General features: G+C 39.7%; 1 protein-coding gene across 4 annotated transcripts in view; it reads right to left on the bottom strand.

The window, feature by feature from the left end:
- The window catches only part of Wdr37 (WD repeat domain 37), a 68,180-nt gene that overhangs the window by 21,388 nt on the left and 23,982 nt on the right, over nucleotides 1-22,810 (bottom strand). For 3 of the 4 annotated variants that reach the window (XM_050142317.1, XM_050142318.1, XM_050142316.1), the window contains 8 exons: nucleotides 22,349-22,444; nucleotides 21,958-22,022; nucleotides 18,250-18,385; nucleotides 16,362-16,433; nucleotides 14,323-14,367; nucleotides 12,392-12,468; nucleotides 3,966-4,206; nucleotides 2,613-2,754 (listed from right to left, as the gene is read on the bottom strand). In XM_050142317.1, the coding sequence (XP_049998274.1) occupies nucleotides 2,613-2,754; nucleotides 3,966-4,206; nucleotides 12,392-12,468; nucleotides 14,323-14,367; nucleotides 16,362-16,433; nucleotides 18,250-18,385; nucleotides 21,958-22,022; nucleotides 22,349-22,444 (874 nt within the window). The remainder of the gene's footprint in view (nucleotides 1-2,612; nucleotides 2,755-3,965; nucleotides 4,207-12,391; nucleotides 12,469-14,322; nucleotides 14,368-16,361; nucleotides 16,434-18,249; nucleotides 18,386-21,957; nucleotides 22,023-22,348; nucleotides 22,445-22,810) is intronic. The other variant, XM_050142319.1, reaches the window with a different exon arrangement.

Genomic DNA, 22,810 nt, shown 5'->3' with positions numbered 1-22,810 from the left:
GGGGGGGGGGCTCTTTAGGCCAAATGTGTAGCACATGCCTTTAACCTCAGCACTTGGGAGAAGTACAGGGGGTATGGGGGGTCACGAGTCATGTTCCTCATATTTCTAAAACAACTGTTGTTTCATGTAATAGTCAGCTGCAAAAAAAATGTATCCCTAATTATGTATTTCAAACATTAGCATTCACTACACTTTACAGCTAAAGGGATACAAATTAGCAATACCCTATCATTGAAACATCCTTAAAAGCTGTAACATGCATCTCCATCAACAAATACATTCTCTCAAAGCAAGAAACATAAATAAAAAAATTTCAAACAACCAGAGTGCCAATTTTAAGTCTTAAAATGCCACCACAAGGCAAGCTGGAGACCAGGAGAAGCTATACTTGATCACTCACTCCCTTAGAAATGAACTCCACTGAAACCAGGCGGCCACCTGGCTTGCTCATGGAATAGCATCTCTGGAATAGAGACGATGCCTGACCAATCTGGGAACTTCACATCCAACCTGTGAATCAGAACTACTACACCTGGCCAGGCACACGAAGGACTTATAAAATCCTGGCCATCTGTACCTTATTCAGACACAATGCTCCAGCCTTCATCAGTTCCCCCACAAAATCCATTCTATCCTTGCAAACATGATAAGGACAAGCAGCTGGTCTGCCTATGACCGCATTTACTCTAACTTATCATAAGTATAGCTGCTAGCTCTCGAAAACAAAACGTTCTTCTTGGCCCAACTCAAACCTGATATTTTGCTTGCTCCAGTACAGGTTAGCAGAACCAACTGGGGGAGATGCCAGTGCTATTTTCCAGCCTAGCGCATCATCCTATTGTAAAAAAATGATAGCAATGTCTAGAGACTAGAGAACAACTGGAAGGTTCTGCGGTACCAAGAGCCAAAATTAAAATGACAATAAAGGACTACCAAAATGACAAGCATAACCAGAAATCTGCTTATTCTCAAAAGGGCTAGCTAGTGAAGATGAAAATAGCAGAATTAGAAACCACACCCTTTTGCAACATTCTTGTCCTGTCTACGTTGACAGGGATCATCAATGATGGAAGGCTGCTAGGGAATAAGAAAATCATGTATCTCAGAGTGTCACCTTAGTAACTCCAAACTAGAAAACATACCTTTCCAGGAAGAGACATGACAGACACCACCTTAACCTGTGTCATGAGAAACTAGATACACAATCTCCTTGTTTATTGAAAAGACCAAAAAGTATGTTTGTGGAAGAGTTCTGTTAAGATAGTCTCATGCTAAATTTTTTGATAGAAATTCAAGCAGAGAGGGACACACACTAGACTCACAATCCGTGTGTGTGTATATACACAGACAGAAAAAAACCTACTCCTAGTGTATGCCCTGCAAATACACATAATAACAAAACCTTTAAAAGATACAACACAAGCCGGGGGCAGTGGTGGCACTTGCCTTTAATCCCAGCACTCAGGAGACAGAGGCAGGTGGATCTCTGTGAGTTCAAGGCCAGCCTGGTCTGCAAGAACTAGTTCCAGGATTGGCTTCATAGTTAGAGAAGCCCTATTTCAAAAAAAAAAACAAAACAAAACACAGGTGTATCTATATATTAGGGAGTCACAAAACTAAAAAGGAGCCATGAGAGGCTGGGAAGTAGATCATAAAGGAGGTAGAAAAGAGAGAGACTAGTGGAATGTGTACAAAAGGAAGGCAGAAGAAGAGTGTGGTGGTTTGAACAGGTATGGCCCCCATAAATGTGTCTGAATGCCTGACCTATAGGGAGTGGCACTATTAAGAGGTGTGGCCTTGTTGGAGCAGGTGAGGCCTTGTTGGAGGAAGTGTGCCACTGTGGAAGTGGGCTTTGATGTCTCAATATGCTCAAGCCATGCCAAGTGTAATAAGTCTCTTCTGCTATCTTCAGGTACAGATGTTGAACTCTCAGCTCCTTCTCTAGGACCATGTCTGCCTATACGACATCTTGCTTCCTACCATGATAATAATAATGGACTAAACCTCTGAACTGTAAGCCAGCCCCAATTAAATGCTTTACTTGATAAGAGTTGCCGTGGTCATGATGTGTCTTCACAGCAATAGAAACCCTAAGACAGCGGGCAAACTGGGAGAAGAAAGGGAACCAGATAAGGAAAGAGGAAGAGTTGAGAACAGAGTATAATTGACACATGGGTATGATGATGCCATTATTAAACCCAATACTTTGTTTGCTAATCTAAATAAGTCTAATTTGATAACCAATTAATCTTAAAAAGACATATTACAATAATTTGTGAGTAGTTGCAGACAGTGAGTATTATCCTCTTGGTGGATAATAGGATTATGCTCTCACTACTCATGCCTGGAGTGCTTCTCGATTCTCCCTTTACTAAGCTACCCATTCCCAGTCCCTGACAGACTCTATCCCATTCAATCTCTTGAGCTCATCAGAGCCTTCTTAGTATTCTATATCTTTTGAAAGACATACCAAAATGTTTAGAGAAAGAGTCATCATTGTAAAAAAGAGCTAAGTGTCAAACAGTAGAAATTAAGATTAGACTTCATTTCAATGATAACCTATAACACTTTTTTTCATAGATAGTTAAGATCTCTAAACAACTGCAACTCACTCCGTGTGTCCTTGGAAAACATTCACGGAGTGGATGGAAGGGTCCCTGAAATCCCAAAGACGGAAAGTTGTGTCACGGGAAGAGGTCACCACGAGCCGCTGGGTGGGGTGAGTGCAACAGTGTGTTAACTCCTGGTCATGCCCTACAACCAAATACAACAAAAATACAAGGTCATCCACCTGCAGACACACAATTAAAGTGAAGCTTTTTTAAAAACACAAGAACCAAAAGTATCCATCATCTTTACAGACACCACTAATAGCTGAGGGGAAAGTAAACCTTAAGGGATTACTTAGTAGTATGGAAGGAAGGTTGTCCCCTCAGACGCCTGAAGTCATTTCAGCTAACCACATTGAAAAAAAAAAAAAAAAGAATAAGGAACTAGATACATCATAACTCAATTTCTTGTCTTAACAGTTAGAGGATCAGACAAATCACTTTAACAGGCTGAACACAACAAGAATAACTTCTAATGGTATAGTTTGTAGGCCGTTAGTACAACATCCTGTCTTGAATTTAGACAGAGCCTATAAAAATATCTTTCTATAAATGGGTATTCAACAGACCAAAGAGAATTCCACATATGTAATTAAGGTTTCTAAATCAATCATCTTTGTGTTAATCGAAGAAAGGCTGTCCTTAATGGCCTGGCCTAAACAGCTGGAACCATTCAAAGGGCCAAGGTCCTCCCAGAAGCTAGAGAATCCAGGGCAACAGAGGCATGCTCCTGCTGGCTTGGAAGCCAGCAACCTCCTATGTAGGAAGGGACTTTTGGTGGGAGCCCTGGATGCTCAGGACAGACCCTAACTGACCCCTACTAAGATTGTACAGCCCCAGTCACATAGCTACAAGAAACTGGATGAATTTTTACAGCAACCAGTGAGCACAGAAGACTACAAATTCCAGAGGTCCTGCCCAAGCCACACCTTCACTTCAACCAAGCAGACCCTCGCAGTTGAGGAGCAGCTACCCGGGACATAGAAAAGCTGACAAGGAAACCATCAAGGTAATAGATTCCTGTTATTTAAGTGTGTTTTTTTAAAAAAAAAAAAAAAAAAAAAGAGAGAGAGAGAGAGAGAGAGAGAGAGAAAGAAAGAAAGAAAGAGGCAAAGAGAAACAGAAAACCAATACAGCAACCATATTTCAAATATTAAAATACTATATGCTACAATTAATCTCCTGAAGATAAAATAAATTTAGCTACAAAGAGTTCTATTAATCAGAAAGGATCTCCAAAAATGGCAACCAAATAGCCAATAGCACTAAATATAATCCTGGCCTGTAAGTAATCTGTAAGCTTAGACATAAAAACAGCCCAGCTAGGAAGAGTTTCAGATGTTCACGGCAAGGTACCTGTGAGAGAATGAACAAGTTCAGATGTCTCCACATCATACAGGTTGGCAGTTCTGTCCCATGAGGCTGTCACCACTTGCTTCCCACCAACCAGCCAGTCAGCAGCAATAACCACACCCTGATGGCTTTTGAGAGACGTCAACGGAACACGGACAGTAGGGCAGTCACTGGACACATCTCCATCAATGTCAGGCTCATCTTTATCAGAACACTCTATTTCATCTTCACCAGAAATTTGCTGCTAAGGTAAAAATCAGAAAAGAAAGACTTTGTAGGACTCTTGAGATTTTTTTCTGACATGACTACACCTTTATCTTTCTACATTTAGTACCATTAGAGCCAATGTAATTACAGTATCTGATATGTAACTGGTGCTCAAGGAATGCTTTCTCAGTGTTAAAGCTTGGTTATAAATGGAATGCCAATATCCTGGAAAATAGTAAAGCTACTATGGCATCGAAAGACCTAAAACTCAGGGGCTGGAGAGATGGCTCAGTGGTTGAGAGCATTGCCTGCTCTTCCAAAGGTCCTGAGTTCAATTCCCGGCAACCACATGGTGGCTCACAACCATCTGTAAAGAGGTCTGGTGCCCTCTTCTGGCTGCAGACATGCACACAGACAAAATAGTGTATACCTAATAAATAAATAAATAAATAAATAAATAAATAAATAAATAAATAAATATTTTAAAAATAAAAAAAAAGAAAGACCTAAAACTCATTTTCACTAATCAACAATATATAAAAAAATAAAGCAAATTTCAATATTTTCATTTTACCATTTATTAGAAATACAATAAGAAATTAAAATGAATACATTAAAAGTCATTAGCATGCTACAATACAAAAAGCATTTTAATTCTTAGGAGCCTGTTTAAAATACTTTTAAAACTTCTAAACTATAAAATCTTAGAATTCTACTGTTCTAACAATGAGAGATCACTTGAATTTCCTGTATCAGTGAAATCTTTTATTAAAAGTCAGATAACATAAAACTGTATTGCAAGTCTATACATCAGCTCTTCAAGAAAATATTTATTCATTCAATAAATACTGATAAACAGTGTTGTTTATACAGCAGAGGAAACGGGACATCTGTCATTCGTAAAATGATGCTTACTCTAAATCATAAGGATGCCAGCATAAACACAGTTGGTAAAGTTCCTGTCCTTACAGGGAAGACTACACACACTCACAAAACCCACATATGGACTAGTGTAAGGATGAATGTCATGTATATGCACATACTAGTATGAGAAGATGACACTTGAACAATATACAAAAGGAAGTATGTCATCTGTGTCATCTGCATTCACATAGTATGGAAGGCATGGCACATACAATCAGGTGGCATTGAGTGCTGTGAGGAGTAAGAAAGGGGACAGAAGAGAGAGAGTTGAAGGGTTGCTGTCTTACACAGAATTACACACAGAGGAAAGACTGACAACAATTGAGTTCTATTATGGAGAACGAAGAAGAGTATGCAGATACTAAAGGAAACAGCATTCCAGGCAGAAGAAGGAACAAGTATAAAATCCTCTTTCCCTGCCAGGCAACTGAGCTTACAATGTGTGGAGAGACAGGGAGATGGGGTGGGGGAAGCAGTGTAGCAGGTGATGTCATGGAAAGCCAGGTAGGCCATGGAAAGGACTCTGTGCTCTATTCTAAGCAGAGACATGGTATCACCTAAATTAATCTGCTAAACACAGGAAAATGAAAGGAGGCTGAAATGCACTAGACTGTACCACCCACAAACTCATATGCTGAAGTCCCAACCCCAAGACCTCAGAATGTGAACCTAGTGGAAAAGGGCCCTTAAGAGGCAATTAAATTCAAATCAGGCTGGGTATAGGACCTAGTCTACCATGACTTACTACTGCAATACAAAATTACAACAGAGACACATACAAGGGAAAAATCATGCAAGGGCACAGTAAAAAGGTGACCTTCTGCTAGCCAAGGACAGAGGTCTTAGAATAAATTAATCCTTCTTCTACCTTGCTCTTAGACTTCTAGTCTACAGACTGTGATAACATAAATTTAATGTTGAAGCCACCAGTTCCAGGAAGCACCAGGGAAAAAATAACTACAGGAAAGAGAAATCTAGATGTGGGTGGTAGTAACAAAAATGAGAAGAAAGGCTGACTAATATACCCTCTCAGGAAAGTTTCAGAATTTGCCAATAGATATCCACATAGATTACAAACACATGCGTGTGCATGCACACAACTTGAAGACACTTTAAAAGCATATGGTCCAAACTAAGTGAATGGCAACAGCATAAACAGAGATGAATAATAAGATAAAAGTAGCAGGTTAGAAGGAATGTCCAGAACTCAGAAGCAAATATAAGACACCCAAGGGAGATACGAAGTAATTAGATGACAACCAAAGTCTGGAGTTAAGAGGAAAGTCAGTATGCAAATTTTGAGACCCATAGTAACAGGGAGCCCTTTAAGCCATAGATGCTGAGTGAGACCAACAAGGACTAGTATAGGAGAACAACAGATGAAAAGCAGATTCACGCTTACGCCAGCACCAGCGAGTAGAGCAGAGAGCCACCCAACAAGGGTTAAGGGAAGGAAGAAACAAAAGGAAAGGGTATCTGATAGAATCAAAAAGTAGCCTCAAAGTCTGCTGGATGAGCAACCATGAAGGCAAAGACTGAGAAACAGCAGAGTCATGGGGACACTAAGCTAGACACAGAGTGTGACTCAAGAGGGAAAAGAGTAAATTCACACAACACTTCTGAAGATGCTGGTGTAGGAAGGAAAACCAGTGAGGTGGTAGTTCTGGATGGGATCTGGGAGAATTGTGTGCTGATGATAAGAACCACTCTAAGGATGGAAGGAAGCACTGCAGAAACATTATCAGGAAAAGAGGAAGTAGAACTCTAATAATGACAACAAGGAATCATCAGACTATGCTAAAATCTGGTTAAGAGAACAGAATGCATAGTACACAGGGTAGTGTAACTCTTCAATGAAGCCACACGCGATTAACATGTGAAGGAAGGGAAGTTTGGGGAAGGTAGGTACAGCTAAGAAAGGACAGAATGTGCTAACTAGAAAAGCATACTTGTTTTCAGTATGGGCTGAAGTGTGGAGTATAAAAACTAAGCCCAGAGAGATTTGCAAAGGGAAAGCAGGACAGACCCTGTAGTCTAGGAATCTAATGTTCATGCTTATAATCCCTGCACTGTGGAGGCTGAGGCAGGGATATCATAAAAGGTGAAGGGCAGTCAGAGCTACACAGTGAGGGCCTGCTTCAAAAGCAAACAAAAGGAGAAGGGGAGGGAAAGCCCAGCAAAGAAAGGACTTCATCTCAAAGGCAAAGGGGGAGTTATCTGGGTATCAAGATATCCGTTATTCTACAAAGATGACTCCTGATGAACTATGGAAAAGGAGCTATGGTAAGCAGCCACTAGATTAGATTCAACTGGTTAAAGAAGTTGAGAACCTGGAAATCTGTGGAAAAGCAAAGGCTGGTAAAACCCTTTCCCTTCTGCATGTGATGAGAGCTTTGTTCCCAGGCCACGCTATTCAAGAGAAGAATGAGTCCTGGCAGATAAACATACCAAGACAGGAAGGGCTGCTACAATCACAGGAAATGCCTGACGGGAATACTACAGCACTGCTGTAGCTCTGAGCTCAGTGTCTAAGCGCCTCCTGTCTCTGCTGTTACTCATAAAACTGTCCAGAAGGTCCTGGCTCCCATGCCTGCATCCAAGGAGTCTGGCGGTCCTGTATCTGTGCTGCTGCACAGTTCTGGATGCTCTGTGGACAAGGATCTCTCTGACTAGGTGATGAACATAGCTCCAGCAAAGAATACGGAATGTGACAGTTGACACAGTCATGTCCATTTGTATTTCCCAATGGTGGTCCATGGAGAAACTCAGTGGATATCTCTCTTGTATGCTACACAACTGTTTCCCTGGGCAGTGGTGGCGCACGCCTTTAATCCCAGTATTCAGGAGGCAGAGGCAGGTGGATCTCTCTGAGTTCGAGGCCAGCCTGGTCTACAGAGTGAGTTCTAGGATAGCCAGATACACAGAGAAACAGTGTTTCTTGGAAAAAAAAAAAATTCCCCAAATAGTTTCCCAAGGTGATGTGGGATTTCTCTCAGTATGCTGTGATCACCACTAATGAATAAAGAAACTGCTTTGGACCTATAGCAGGGCAGAATTTAGGTAGGGGGGGAAGACAGAACTGAATGCTGAGAGAAAGAAGGGCATAGTTAGGGAGAAACCATGGAGCCACTGCCAGAGTCAGACATGCCGAAACTTTAGCCAGTAAGCCACAGCCACGTGGCAATACACAGATTAATAGAAATGGGTTAAATTACTATGTAAGAGTTAGCCAATAAGAAGCTAGAGCTAAAAAGGACCAAGCAGTGATTTAAGTAATATAGTTTCTGTGTGATTATTTCGGGTCTAAGCTGGCCGGGCGGCCAGGAATCAACAAGCAACCTTCCTCCAACACCAGGGACACAGAAAAGACTGAACAACAGATTGCTTAAGATTTCATGGAGTAATGAAAATAGATGCACAAAACTCAAGTCCAAATGGATTAAAGACTTCAATATAAATCTGACCACACTAGCCAGCGGTAGTGGCGCACACCTTTAATCCCAGCACTTGGGAGGCAGAGGCAGGCGGATCTCTGTGAGTTCGAGACCAGCCTGGTCTACAGAGCTAGTTCCAGGACAGGCTCCAAAACCACAGAGAAACCCTGTCTCGAAAAACTAAAAAATAAAAAATAAAAATAAATAAATCTGGCCACACTGAACCTGATAGAAGAGAAAGTGGGCAGTAACCTGCAACGCATGAGCACTGGAGATAACTTCCTACATATAACCCCAATAGCACAGACAATAAGAGCCACAATGAATAAATGGGACCTCCTGAAACTGAGATGCTTCTGTAAAGCAAAGAACACAGTCATTAAGACAAAAAGGCAACCTCTTCTGAATGGGAGAAGATCTTCACCAACCCCACATCAGACAAAGGTCTGATCTCCAAAATATATAAAGAACTCAAGAAGCTAAACCTTAAAATTCTAAATAACCCAATTAAAAAATGGGGTACTGAGATAAGCAGAGAACTCTCAACAGAATTTCAAATGGCCAAAAGATATTTAAGGACATGTTCAACTTCCTTAGTGATCAGGGAAATGCAAATCAAAACAACTCTGAGATACTATCTTACACCTGTCAGAAAAGCTAAAATCAAAAGCTTATGCTGGAGAGGATGTGGAGTAAGGGGAACACTTATCCATTGCTGGTAGGAATGCAAACTTGTGCAGCCACTTTGGAAATCAGTGTGGCAGTTTCTCAGAAAACTGGGAGTCAACATACCTCAGGATCTAGCAATATTACTCTTGGGAATATATGCAAAAGATGCCCAATCATACTACAAAAGCATTTGTTCAACTATGTTCATAGCAGCATTATTTGTAATAGCCAGAACCTGGAAACAACATGCCCCCCAACGGAAGAATGGATAAAGAAAGTGTGGCACATCTACACATTAGAGTACTACTCAGCGGTAAAAAAACAATGACATCTTAAATTTTGCATGCAAATGGATGGAAGTAGAAAACACTATCCTGAGTGAGATAACCCAGACCCAAAAATATGAATACGGTATGTTCTCGCTCATCAGTGGATTCTAGCCATAAACAAAGGACATTGAGCCTATAGTTCATGATCCCAGAGAAGCTAAGTAATAAGGTGAACCCAAAGAAAAACATATATAGATCCTCCTAGAAATTGGAAGCAGACAAGATCGCCAAGCAAAAGTTGGGACCATGGGGATGAGGGTGGGGTGGAGGGAAGGGGAGAGAGGGAGAGAGAAGGGAGAAGGGGAGGGTTGGGGAGAGCTTTGAGGAATGGGATGGTTGAGATGGAGGAAGGACAGATATGGGAGCAGGGAAGAAGATATTTTAATTAAGGGAGCCATTTGGGGGTTGGCAAGAGGCTTGGCTCCGGAGGATTCCCTGGAGTCCATGGAGATGACCCCACCTAGGACCCTGGGCAGTGGAAGAGAGGGTACCTTAACTGGCCTTGTCCCATAGACAGACTAATGACTATCTTGAGTATCATCATAGAACGTTTGTCCGGCGCTGGATGGAGACAGAGACAGAGACCCACATTGGATCACTGGACTGAGCTCCCAAGGTCCTGTTGAAGAGTGGAAGGAGGGAGAATATGAGCAAGGAAGTCAGGACCACGAGAGGTTGGTCCACCCACTGAGACAGTGTGCCTGAGCTAATGGGAGCTTTCACCAACTCCAGCTGGACTGGGAATGAACAAGCATGGGATCAAAACTGGTCCCTCTGAATGTGGTTGACAGTTGGGGCAGACTGAGGGGCCAAGGACAATGGCACTGGGATTTGTCTCTACTGCATGTACTAGCTTTTTGAGATCCTATTCTCTTTGGATACATACCTTGCTCAGCCTGAATGTAGTGGGGAGGGCCTTGGACTTCCCACAGGGCAGGGTACCTTGCCCTCTCTTAGGACTGGAGGGGGTGGAGGGAGGGTGGGGGGAGTGGGAGGAAAGTGGGAGGAGGGGAGGAAGTGGGAATTTTGATTGGTGTTATTTTTAAAGTAATAAAAACAAACAAACAAAAGATTTCATAGAGTAGCTAGGAACAGAGCAGGGAGACAAAAGAGTGTGTCACAGAGAATTCCAAACTTCATGACAGGTGTGTTAACTAACCGGACTACTGACCTACAACAGTGAGCAAAATGGACTTTTGCTTTAAAAAAAAAAAATAGTAAGAAATGAACACCCAGATATAGGATGGAGCGACCTCCTCAGACAAGCAACACAGAAGAAAGCATTTGAGTGTCAAGATCATATGTGTCATTTGGGCCATGTATAATGTTAAAGATGTGTTCCGTTGGAGAGACCATAGAAAAAAGGCTCCGAAACCTCTCATGTTTTAGAAGGTGAAATGACTAGTTATTCTGGAGAGCAGAAGTCCATTATAAAGGTACCAACCAGTTCACTTTCTGATAGAAGGGCTTTTCCCACCTGGTGAACAGCTGCCTTTCATGTAATGGAGAGAATAGAAAGCAGTCCCTCTGGTATCTTAAGGACAATAATATTATCAGATCAGGGTCCTACCCTATGGTCTCATTAAACTTGGACTGCTTTCTTAAAGGTATTAATTCCAATTAAAACCACGTTAGCATACAAATTTGGGGATGACATAAATCACAACCATAACATTCTAAGCTGGGCCTCCAAATTACACCTTTCTACATTGGAAAATACATTCATTCTATCCCTAGACATCAGCTCATTCCAACATTAACTTTCAATTTTCTAAAGTGGTTCTAACAAAATCCCATTTAAATTGGGAGCTCTGGGGCTAGAGAGATGGCTCAGTGTTTAAGAGCATGTACTGCTTTTCCAGAGAATCTGAGTTCAGTTCCCAGCACCCATAGACAGACAGACAGACAGACAGACAGACAGACAGACAGATAGACAGACAGATAATATTACAAAAAAAAATGGGAGGTCTACATGAGAATCAAGGTATAATTTATCCCCAGGCAAAAATCCTAACTAGCTATAGACCACAAAAAAACAAACAAGCTATATTTATTCAAAATACAATACTGCAGAAGTACAGGACAAGTAATTCTATTCCAAAAGGGAGCAAAAGAAAAGGAGGGAAGAAAAACAGGTTTCAAACAAACCCCAAATCTAGTCAAGCAGATTCCATTAGATCTTAAGCCAACAATGATCCTCTTAGGCTCCATTCTTTACCTTTTAGAACCACTAAGGAAGCTTCCTCACCATGACAGCTAGCTGGGAGTCCCATCCCTGCTACGGCACTGAGCTGTGGCACTCTGTCCCCCAATCCCCATGGCTCCAAACCAAAGAGAGGCCATGCTCTAGTGAAGCTGAGGGAAAATGCAAATTCAAGGCCAGCTTGGGTTGGGTTACAATTAAATCATGTCTGTTAAAAAGAAAAAAGAGGGATAGAAAAGAAGAAAATGAAGCAGAGAAGTAGGGAGGATGAAAACCAAGAAGCCTGCCCTTTGATATGAGGAGAGGAAATTTCCAAATCACTTTCAGATCCTTGGTCCCTTATCCAAAGGAAGACACATATTTATAGCCAGGCAGTTCCACTTCCTGGTGCTTACGAGAACCCCAGCACTCTGGCAGTCTTCCTCCATGTCACCTATGCTCTGTTCCTTACCCATAGCAGTACAACTCTTCTCTGCTCCCAGTGTCTGCTGGGGCGGCTGATTAAATTCACAGTTCACGTCTACACTAATCATGTAAACGTAGGTCAGTTACACCACATCCAACCACACCAGACACTATCAGCTTATTTTAAAATTTGCAAACATCCAGAGTCGTGCGTGAGCAGACCAACAGTGAACTGTCAGAGTAACTAGACATGCTTACGCTAGTGTCAGCAACAGGCTGAGGTGTTGGAAGCTGTACCACGTATCTCCAAATATGAGCAGTCTGATCTCCAGAAGCTGAAGAGACAAATGGGGGAAGATTATCCACTGGGCAAAACATGCATAAAATGTGCTCTTTCCTACACTGTGGCCAAACGTCAATCATGCTTTTCTAACTTAGTGATCATTTAGCAAAATAAATATACTTTATTTAAATAATGATTTCAGACTGTACAAGGCTATTAAGAATAGAACAATATACAAAATTAGGGTTACAATTACTAAAGAAAAGATTTCCTCTTTTACCTTAGAGAAACTTTGATTTCTCTATATTTAGAGAAATATTTAAGAAAATATGTTTTCTTAAATTCCTCTATATTTAAGGAAAATAATTATAAAGAGTTTATTTTTAATCTATGTAATAAGTATTCTATTGCATTACATTTGTGACTACAACAGTCTGAGATGTTTCGGGAAAGGGAATGATACCTGCATCCATTCTTCATTGTTAATAGGACTTAACAATATGTTTTACTTATCATGTTACTATTAGCATTACTTATTTGTGTTGCTTTCATATTCCTCTTCTTTCTAGCATAAATTTGTAAGAAAATGCTCTCATCAGGAGTGGAAGACAAAGAACAGCCACCCAGGGCACTGAAGGCCCTCTTAGACTCCTGAGTGGTATTCTCAGCCCTCTCCTAAGTGGTCTGCTTTCCATCTGTCTTCACTGCTGCAAGACTTACCTAAGGAAGTTTCCATGAGCTGACAGTGCATTTGTTATAGCCGAAATCAACTGACTGGCAATTGCCAGTTTCTCTTCAAATCAACACTATATAAAAATTGCAGTCTAATTTTTTCTTAGATGTCACTTGGTTTCGCTTCTCCTTTCTAAGCCTTTGGTTTATATCTAGACAGATCCAACTTCCATACTCCTAGTGTCTTTCCTCTCTACCAATCAAACAATAAACCTTCAGTGTCTTCCCCACCTCAACTCCTCAGATATGTAGTAAGAAGGATATGATCATCAAAGACTGGGAAATGATTTAGAGTAAGCTTCCCATCACGTGTGAAACGTCTTGCTCACTACACATTAAAAGTACTCATGTTGGGCTCCCTCTTAAACCTTCCACCTGCACAGAGCACTGTGTCTTCTCAACATGCATACTCTATCCTGGGTCAGCACAATCTGGACCATGGGGAAAGTGCAGACATTTCCCCATTTCCATAAATAAACTGTCATGTCTCATCACCTCCTACAGAGACACACTTTCATGCTATAAAAACAGGACAAAGTAGAGACAGACGTCATACAATCTGTCAAAGACAATATACTTACTAACTGGTCTTTTTCAGAAGCATGACAACCTCTGGCCCACCAGAGCTAACACATACTCTCCAAGATTATAGCCTGTACCCCAAAACATATGACTCCACAGCTGCCTGACAATTTTGTAGAAAAAATCCTCAGTTCAAAAGGCTACCTTCAGGCTGGAGAGCTGGCTCAGTGGTTAAGAGCACTGACTGCTCTTCCAGAGGTCCTGAGTTCAATTCTCAGCAACCACATGATGGCTCACAGCCATCTATAATGAGATCTGGTGCCCCCTTTGGGCATGTGGGCACACATGGAAAGAATGTTGTACACATAAATAAATAAATAAAAAATTTTTTTTAAAAAAAAGGCTACCTTCTAAAAGCAGTAAATCAAGCTATGTTTTTAAAGCTAGTCTAAAATATAACATACACAAGCTATTGAAGCTTAGGTAAATTACCTAGAAAGGAATGGAAATAGTTCATAAAATGTCTATTAAAGATTGTCTAACTTTCGTAAGTGCTATGGATAATTCTGATAGTACTAACAAAAGAATACAAAATTTACAGCTGTTTTAAGATTACTAATAATTTCATTCAAGAAAGGAAAAACAAACATACCAGTAAGAGCCAACTGCTCTGAGGGATGAAATTTTATAGAATTTACTGCAAAACAAAATATTAAAAAAAACAGGTTTAAGATAACAAACCATGTCATCAATATTTATTAGCTGTTGTATTACAAGTTAGTCATAAATTTAAAAAAAAACTATGACAGTTTGAGAATTTTGCCAAATTTCAAAAAATTATCCTTTAGTACAATTTTGTTAGCTATGCCTTTAAAATTATGTTTTACTAAGAAGCTACATAAAAAGGAGAGAATTCTATTTACTTTCAATACTGAAATAAATAATATAAAAGAGCTGGTGAAAAATGTTATTTTCTTATAAGTAATAAATGTTATAATGCTAAAAATAAGCAAATTTATTTTAAAAATAAACCAGGGGTAAATGGGCTAGAGAGACGACTTAGTGGTTAAGAATTCTTACTGTTCTTATAGAAAATTCAGGCTCAGCTCCCAGCATCAACATGGCTGCTTACAACCTGTTAAAACTCTAGTTCCAATAGATCCAACACCCTCTTCTGACCTCTCAGCACCAGGCACACATATGGTGCATATAAATTTTCAGGCAAACATAATACACATAAAATAAAAATATATACATCTTCCTTTTAAAAGCATGGAGACTGTACCACATGTTCTACAAAATTTTATCATATTTTTGAGTTCCTAGTACTATATTTGGGGCACTGTATTTATAAACTAAGAAAGAACAGACTAATAAGAAAGGGACAAAAGAGACAAGCAGCAGGAACAGCTTGCTATTTTATGACAATGTTAATACTATAAAGGGAGAGAAGGTGCTAACAAAGAGAGGAGGTGGGGGAGAGGCTAAGATTCAGAGGCCTAGCCTTAGAGGAGACCACCAAGATGGTCAGGAAGGTGCTGAGTTAAATAAAGATTCATTCATGGGTGTGGCTTAGCACAAGCTAAAGGTGAGGTTGAGTCTATAAATGTGAGCCTAAGCCAAACTCCAACATAAGCAGAGATGTTGTTCTCAAAAGACACACACTGTGTCCCTCTCTTTGGCTACCAGACTGTCACCTTTTCTCAACTGGGAGAATTATTGTGTTTTAACAACATGCAGGAGTCCATCTGAAGCTGACTTCCAAAAACAAAAGAGGCTTCCATTCTATATAAAAGACCAAACGAATGGATCCAGGGACTAAAAAACTCAGGACTGAAATGAGTGGGAATATTACTTATCAAAAAAAAAAGAAGACTCTTTCAAAACTGAGAATCTTTAAACCCTGTTTTCTTCAGGTTAAACTTAGCACCAACAAAAAAAAGAAGGAGGGAGGGAGGGAGGGAGGGAGGGAGGGAGGGAGGGAGGGAGGGAGGGAGGGAGGGAAAGAAGAAGTTTCTGTAAGAGAATGGAGGCAACAGGAGCCCAAGTCCCTTCCCTAAACTCACATTATGTTCTAGCCTCTGTCCTGCTGATTTCTATGAACTGTTAGGATGGTCACAGGCACAGCAGAGAAGAAATCACACACTCCTGACCTAAGTGCCCAATAACAAGACTATCAACGCTAAGGGAACAGGGGAGCTAGCAAAGGAGGCAGCCCTGCACAGAGACTGGATGAAGATATTCTAGGTGGAAGAAATTTACAAATGTTTGGAAGAAAAATTTAAAAATGAAATTTGATCAAAACATTGTTGACACCCAGGATTCACTGAAGAGGCAGGAGAGAGCTACTGCAGAATAGAAACTGCAGCTCCAAACACAGGCTGTGGGAGCAGCCTTTACTTTGCCTGACCAAACTATTAAGCATTAATCTCTAAGACATGGTTCCTAACAATTATAAAGTTACACAATGAAGACTAACACATAGCACAGCTTGTCTTTTCCCTGTATTACTCATACAAGGTAAAGCTTATCTACTCTGACTGCATTACACTGTCCCCCACCCACCAAAATATTAAAATTTTATATCAAGTATAAAACTTTCTACCAATATAGACAGTATTATGAAGAAAACTAAAAAGGCACCGAAGAAACCCAGCTTCTGATGCTGTGCCCCTTTAGGTAAATGCTTACCTGAGCCCATATGACCGGCATATTTGACAAGACATCTGCCCGTCTCTATGCTCCACAGCAAGGCCGTGTGATCTAAAAAGACAAAGATGTCAGAACTTAGCCATCACTAATTTGACAGTCTCTTAAAAAGTACAATAATATTCTAAAAAATGTTGTCATATAGCCCTAATAGGTATTTTAAATTTAGTTTTATTTTATGTGTATGGACATTTTTGCCTGCGTGTATGTCCATGTACCCTTGAAGGATAGGCGAGGGTTCTGGATCCATTGGGACTAGAGTTAAGAACAGCTGGGAGGCACCATGTGGGTGTTGAAAATCAGAACTCAAACTGGGGTCTCTGGAAGAACAGCCAGTGTTCTTACCCGAGTCATCTCTCCAGTCCCCCAAACAGTTCTTGCAACTTTGATTCTACTACTTTGTACAATTCAATTATCCTAAAGTGTTGTGACTTGTCTGAAGCCACGGAACTGGAAAGGACAACTGGACTTGACATCCTAGTGGACTATGACACTGAGGCCATCACGTGTGAAACTGGCATGCAGACGTCATCACAGGTCTATTATCTTCTCCTAAAACCAGAGCCTTCCAGAACACTTGTGATTCTCAAAGTCAATTCGCCTCCAATTCAGTCAAATTATATGAAATGATGGCTATCCCTTTGGACCTTTTCTTCTCATAAGCATTGGGGGGAGGGGGGGTAAAGGAGAATTAAAGAAAATTCTAAAATGAAATAGTAGTCAATTATCCAAAGGAAATTTCAGAATCATTAGAAGTCACTCCTCCTTTTTTAATAATACTTTCAAACCATCCAAGATATTTTAGTATGACTACAACTACAAACAGGCAAAGACACTCTCAACACTCTAAATAGGTTTCCTGTGTCTTTTACTTTTAAAAATAAGAATCCAGGCCAGGTGGTGATGATGGACTCCATTAATTCCAGGACTTGGGCAGCAGAAGCAGGCAAATCTAAGTGAGTTCAAAGCCAGCCTGATCTTTAGAGCAAGTTCCACAGAGCTACATAGTGAAACCCTTTCTCAAAATGCAAAACAAAACAATAAAAAGAGAGAATCTAACGAGAAAGGAACTTCTCATAAGCTACGAAAGTCATTTTCAACAACCAATTATCATTTCTATCTGAAGAGATAGTGTGTTTGACTAATCTGAACTTTCACGAATTATCCTGTTAGTGATGAAACCTACCCTGTGACCCCCGAAGAACATCCTCCCCTGAAGAGCAGCCTCCTGTGACAACTCAACAGTCTAGAGAATATGCATTTTTCAGTTGCTAGCAGAAACTTCCCCTTGACTGCTAGAAGAAAAATGACAAACCTGTCCCCAAATCAGAAGCACATCTGGCTTGAACAAAAACAAAGCCAATCAAAACAATTATTTAATGTTTAAAAACTATCTCACCTATGCTGTGCCGACCATTCAGACACAGACACTCTCACATCACTAGTGGGAGCCAAGTCTCTCCTTCCTTAAAAACATTAACCCAACCTTAGCCGTGACATTCACCCACGGGACTACTGCAAAGGAAGACTACAGGTCTCAGAAGTGGGTGCTCCCCTGCCAAGGCAAAGGGTTTCCTTTTCTTTTCCCTTCTTTCCTCTTAATTTCATTTTTGTTTGAGAGACAATGTGACACGGCTTTATATCACACAGTCCATGCTGGCCTGGAACTTGAGGTCCTCCTACCGCTACCTTGAGTGCTGGGACTTTAGCATATACCACCAAACCTGGATCCAAAGCTTCGGTTTCAAAAACTCTTCCAGCATGTTTTTGTTTCCAGGAACTATTCTGCCACTGCTAACTGTAAGTCACTTCCATGAGCTTTCAACCAAAGCCATATCTTATAAGCCAGCTGCAACAGTGTCTGGCTCACCAGCAGACGCTGTCCCAAGAACCACAGGCTGTGTCCTTGCAACACTGACATCCCAGATGCCATCCCTGTGGCCAATATACTCCTTCACAAGCTGGCAGATGGCCCTTGATGTGGTAGTCTTAAAGCTGGAGACAATCTAAATTAAGAAGAAAAAAAGCACTTTTAAACACTGAATTTAATTTCTCTAAGCTAAAAAAAAGGTAAAATAGCAAAAAGATGTCTTGAAAGATGTGTAAGTAATTTAAGAGAATATTGTAACCACTAATGGAATATAATACAAGCATGAGCAGAAGGAGCTGCCGCACACAATACAGCTGTTTTCACTGCGCTCATTATCAGAGGCTGCAGAAAATTCTCCCACTCCACTAGTAGATTCTTATCTAGGTAATGTCTCATTACGAAGAAGGCACAGAAGAAGGTGGGCCTTGCAAGTCACTCTTCCACAAACCTCAATCACCAAACAAAACTCTCCATCTTTAAAACACACATATACACACAAAGAGAGAGATAGACAGACAGACAGTGCCCAGACAGAGACAGAGAAACAGGGACCAGACAGAGAGAGACAGAGAGAGAAACAGAAATGAAAAAGTTGAGAAAAACATACCCCAAGCTACTAACATTAAAGCATGTGTTTACAGAAGAACTTCCTTTTTTTTTTTTCCTGAATTTGATCAGTTTACACCAACCACATATCAAAACAAAAAAGCCCAGGCTGTAAGAGGAATCAAATGACCACACTTGTAGCAGATGAGGAGGTTTGTTAAAGATTGTTTATTGAGCACTTGCTGGAAGCCACGTGCCATGCTAAATGGAGACAGAGCTGGGAGATACAAAGGCCTTTAAGAAGCTCATATTCTAATGGGAAACAGACATGAAATGATACAGATGAGAAACACACAGTAAGGTACTGGTCCATATAATGACACACACAACAATTCTCATTTCCCTTGTAAAGAAGACTACAAAGTGAGGAAAAAATAAATGCAAAGATTTCTTTAAACTTTGGTCATGAAGCTGCACTGAGATAAATGAAAACATTCCATCTTTTAAGTAAATCTGGAAAAATATAAATAAAAAATCTATAAATCAAGCAAAAAATGAAAACAAAAATGAATGGATTCATACAGCTTGCTTTTAACAATGATTCCGCAAAGCCTAGAACATGTATATAAATTTACTCTTACATATACATATGCAGTCATAATCTGTTACATTAATTAGGAATGTGCTTTCAAATTATCCCCGACACAGTAAAAACAAAAACAAAATGCTTAGTTAAGAGACTGAAATTTTACAAATAATATAAGTCAATTCTATTTAACCTGGTTTAAATTTTACAGAAATAGAAAATGACTAGTTCAGATCTCACACCCATTGTTGTCATCTTATCATTCTAAAAGCTAGTCTCCCTCCTATAATCAGCAAAAGTATCCCTCTACATTATATGTAAGCTTGTACTTACAGAAAGTACCACCGAGATGCCAAATAGTATTACATTTTAGGGGGAGAGAAGTTACAGACCATACAAAATTTGCCACCATCCTTAAGTTGTGGTTCATCTTCCAAATCTCTCAACATTTCTAATATAAAGAATACTATTATGAGAAACTACTGAGCCACATTTCTTACCTACCCATTCACAAGGTAGAAGGGAAGAGGCACTACCGTGGGAATACAATAATAAGCTTATCATGAACACCGTGGCATACCATCTCACATGCCACTTCCACAGTGCTCACTATGCTTCAAAAACAAAACCAAACACTGACTTCAGCCAGGCATGGTGGTGCGTGCCTTTAATTCCAACACTCAGGAAACAGAGACAGGAGAATCTCTATTAGTTCTAGGCCAGCCTTGTCCATATAGTAAGTTCCAGGACAGCCAGGACAACATAGAGAGACCCTGCCTCTATTTAAAAAAAAAAAAAAAAAAAAAAAACCTGACTTGTTCAAGATTATAAAGAAATTCAACTGAATGAACAACAGCAGATTAATAAAATAATGACACAATGTTTTCCCCATCATCTTAAATCATTTTAACTACAACACAACCTAAAGTATGTTAAGAACAAATTAGAAAGACCCTTTCTACTACAAAAAAAAAAAAAAAACTTTCTAAAGAATATTTGCAAACATCTCCGTGGGTTTCAGGTAGACTGTCTTGCCCCAACCCCACCCCATAAGCAGCAGCAATCAGTCATGAGCAGCCCAGGAAAGGAATAAAACCTCTCCAGGTTTACTTCATACACCTCTGCACTCCCACTGTCTCACCAAACATGCTACTTGCCTTTCATGGCTCTGAGTCACAAGGAGGGCAAGTAATGAATCTAGACTGTAGCATGTTCTTGTTGCATTCGTGCTTAGCTTTAATACCAAGAATCCATGCTGTGGTACAAATCAGAATATATCGTTACCAAAGTATTTCTTCAATGTTCAGATGTCTTGTGTTTCATTATTTTTAAGATGAGTACATACACTGTACAAACTGCTGTAAAGTCCATTAGGAATAAGCTTCTGACATATTCTAATCCTAAAATGACTGCTGCTAAATAGTTCTAGTATATTTTGTAAGCAAAATACTATTGTGCATGCCCTTACCTTTGTCCAAACCTTGTTTTTATTGCTCATGATAAAAGACTGATATATATATATATATATATATCTACTTCAGAAATAACCAGAAAGTTCTGAATCCTAAGACCACACATTGTTTACACAGAATTGTAAGCATCAGAATAATCTATCTAATTCAAGAAAATGTAACAAGAAGTGAAGAACATAATTTTATACTTCATTTTGAAGAAAGACAAGTTAATTACAAATTTCAAAACTAGGGTGAACTAGACATTACAACAAACAAAAATCCAAAGAAACAGCAATTTACATTCCAGATGTTATCTAAGTACACAGTAGAATATATCAACAATACTCATGTTCTCTTCTAAATAATGATTATCAAGAATTTTTAAATAAGGAGAGAAGGCAGAAAGGCTAGACTTCCCCTCTTAGTGACAATTAACCACACTGTTCCTGCCAAATAAATGGCTGTAAGCCCAAGACAATGGATTGTAAAAATATAAGCTGGTGATATTTATGGAAATTGTAGTACAAATTTCAATTTTTATCCTCACATTTAACCCAAGAAGCATTCACCAAAGTTAGGGAATTAATTTACCTTTTACATACTCAAAATACTCCAAACTAGAGATGTATAATGAATAATATACAATAACTTTCCAAACAATTAAATCCTTGCACTTCAAGTCAGTATTAGGCACTTTACTAGGAAAACTCATGACTGCCCATAGATGGCTCAGAAGCACATGCTCACCTCCTTCTTATACTTAGAAAATTGAAAAATAATGAAAATGTAACTTTAGCCCAAATAGAATTTCACTCCATAAAGTTATCTATAACCTATCTCTCTGAATCCATATACTTTTTAACAAGCCAATTAACAATAAAAAATATATTGTTTTTCTAAGACAAAAAATTACTAATGCACAATATATTGATCTCACTGAAGTTAGTATCTAAGTTAGTATCTAAGCATCATATACTTACTACAGCCAGTTAGCAATGGTTGCATTTAGAAGCCAGACATTTTTCTATTACACATTTCTAACTGGAAAATATGCAAGTTAAAGTACACATCTGCACACCGTAAGCACCACATGACTGGTTCGAGAGCCAGTGCCTTGCATACCTTGCTGGTGGAAGCTTTGTAGGTGGTCTTTAGCTTCTGAGAAAGCTGACTGGTACTGTGACTGGCTGTGGAGACAGAGAACTGACAATCAAATACCCTTAAACTCAAGAACCACAGCATTACAAAGTGCAGCTATGCTGGAAAAAGGGAAACTCATATCTGTGACCCCATCAAGTCACAGACAACAGAAGAGCTGGAAGAGGGACCCAAACTCTGTTATCTGACCTACATCTGAATTATGCATTCCAAGTCTGGCTGACAGCAGACAGCAAAGGAGTCAGTGTCCTCCAGTAGATCCCAGTTCCCTTGATAAGTAACATATATATACACACACACACACACACACACACACACACACATACACACAATACTTTACAAGCATTTATTTTACCTTTTGTTTTGAGCTGGCCCTTACTCAATTCTGCCCCATCAATGGCTTGTCCTTCACCAGCTAAGCGTTCATTAAGAGTATCAATTTCTCTGCGCACTGGAAATAAAAACATTCCTTTTTAAAAAAATGTAAAATTTGGTCTTATGTTCAAATGTTTTCATCACTTCTAAAACTTACATACATGAGAATGTTGTGAGTTAGGACTATCAAAAAAAATAGGACGTGAAAAATATTCTAAAAAGCAAGGTGATAATTTATAGTGTCCAATACTCAAGCCATCATACCAGGTATCATTCCAAGAACAAAAGTCAGTGCTGGGAATGAAGTTCAGTTGGTAGAGCGCTCACCCAGCATGCATGAGACCTGGGTTTCATCCGTGCACCATATTTACAAGATATGGATGCCTAGAATCTCAGCATTTAAAAGGTGAAGACAAGAGAATCAGAAGCTCAGAGTCATTCT

This window comes from Alexandromys fortis, unplaced genomic scaffold (genome assembly GCF_014885135.2).
Source record: "Alexandromys fortis isolate MF-2015 unplaced genomic scaffold, M_Fortis_MF-2015_v1.1 scaffold_5, whole genome shotgun sequence".
Classification (NCBI taxonomy): Eukaryota; Metazoa; Chordata; class Mammalia; order Rodentia; family Cricetidae; genus Alexandromys; species Alexandromys fortis.
This window is presented reverse-complemented; position numbering and strand designations above follow the sequence as displayed.